General features: G+C 39.4%; 1 protein-coding gene across 3 annotated transcripts in view; it reads right to left on the bottom strand.

Annotated features, from left to right (window-relative positions):
- TRAF3IP1 (TRAF3 interacting protein 1) overlaps nt 1-872 on the bottom strand; it is a 76,084-nt gene that overhangs the window by 8,351 nt on the left and 66,861 nt on the right. For all 3 annotated transcript variants that reach the window (XM_019523368.1, XM_019523367.1, XM_019523369.1), the window contains one exon: nt 499-722. In XM_019523368.1, the coding sequence (XP_019378913.1) occupies nt 499-722 (224 nt within the window). The remainder of the gene's footprint in view (nt 1-498; nt 723-872) is intronic.

Below are 872 nucleotides of genomic sequence, written 5' to 3'. Positions count from 1 at the left end.
AGATTTAGCCCAGTGTTTTACTATATGGCTCACTGGCTAATAATAATTTTGTGGCTCAAACTGCTTTTTGGTTAAGCTTTATTTTCCTTTGTGATTATTTTATCCTCCCAGTACATTACACTCTGTTTGTCTACTTTGCCCACCTCTTCCACTTGGCTGAAATGGTGACTGCAAGCTCTCTGGAACAGAGGCTGCCTTTAGAGTGTATGTGTGCATGTGCACACGCATGTGCACAGTGTCTAGCACAATGGATCTCATGCATTTCAGATGTTTCTATCTCTGCCACATAACTCATTTCCCATAATGGAAGACCTAAAAAGGTTAAAACTTGGGTTAAAACCAAAACTTAAGTAAATTTGTTACAAACTATATTACTTCTTCAACTAAGTTAAATTGGCTCTGCTTGTGGAAATACAGAAACAGCAATCTGGAACAGTCGCCTCAGATAGCTTGAAACCAACTTTATTCCTAAGCACTCCCTTCCCAAATTTGCCTTACTTTTGCTCCTTTTGTAGAGCTTCAGCATGCTGCTTGTTCTCATACTGCCACATTTGCAGCTCATTCTTCATGGCATCCATATCCTCCTGAATGTAGTCCATGATTTTCCCAAGCGGAAGTGCACTCCGACACAAGGTCTGAATAGATCCACGAAACTTCTCTATTTCTTTAGATACTAGGTCCTTCTCTTTTCTCCTGGCTGCTTCTGACAGAAATGGCTTCTCCTAATTTAATTGTTTTAAAATAAAAAGGAAGGCTTGAAGTCAAGAAAAGTGCTGAACATTTAGTAGCAACTAAAAAGATGGCTTTATAATGCCCAATGATGTTTTTAAAGATGTTGCTTCTGGCAGGCTGGAATGAAGCCAAAGCAGTAC

The sequence above is a fragment of the Gavialis gangeticus genome, unplaced genomic scaffold (assembly GCF_001723915.1).
Source record: "Gavialis gangeticus isolate Ggan-Ray unplaced genomic scaffold, GavGan_comp1, whole genome shotgun sequence".
NCBI lineage: Eukaryota > Metazoa > Chordata > Crocodylia > Gavialidae > Gavialis > Gavialis gangeticus.
Note: the sequence above shows the minus strand (reverse complement) of the source record. Positions and strands in the feature narration are given on the sequence as shown.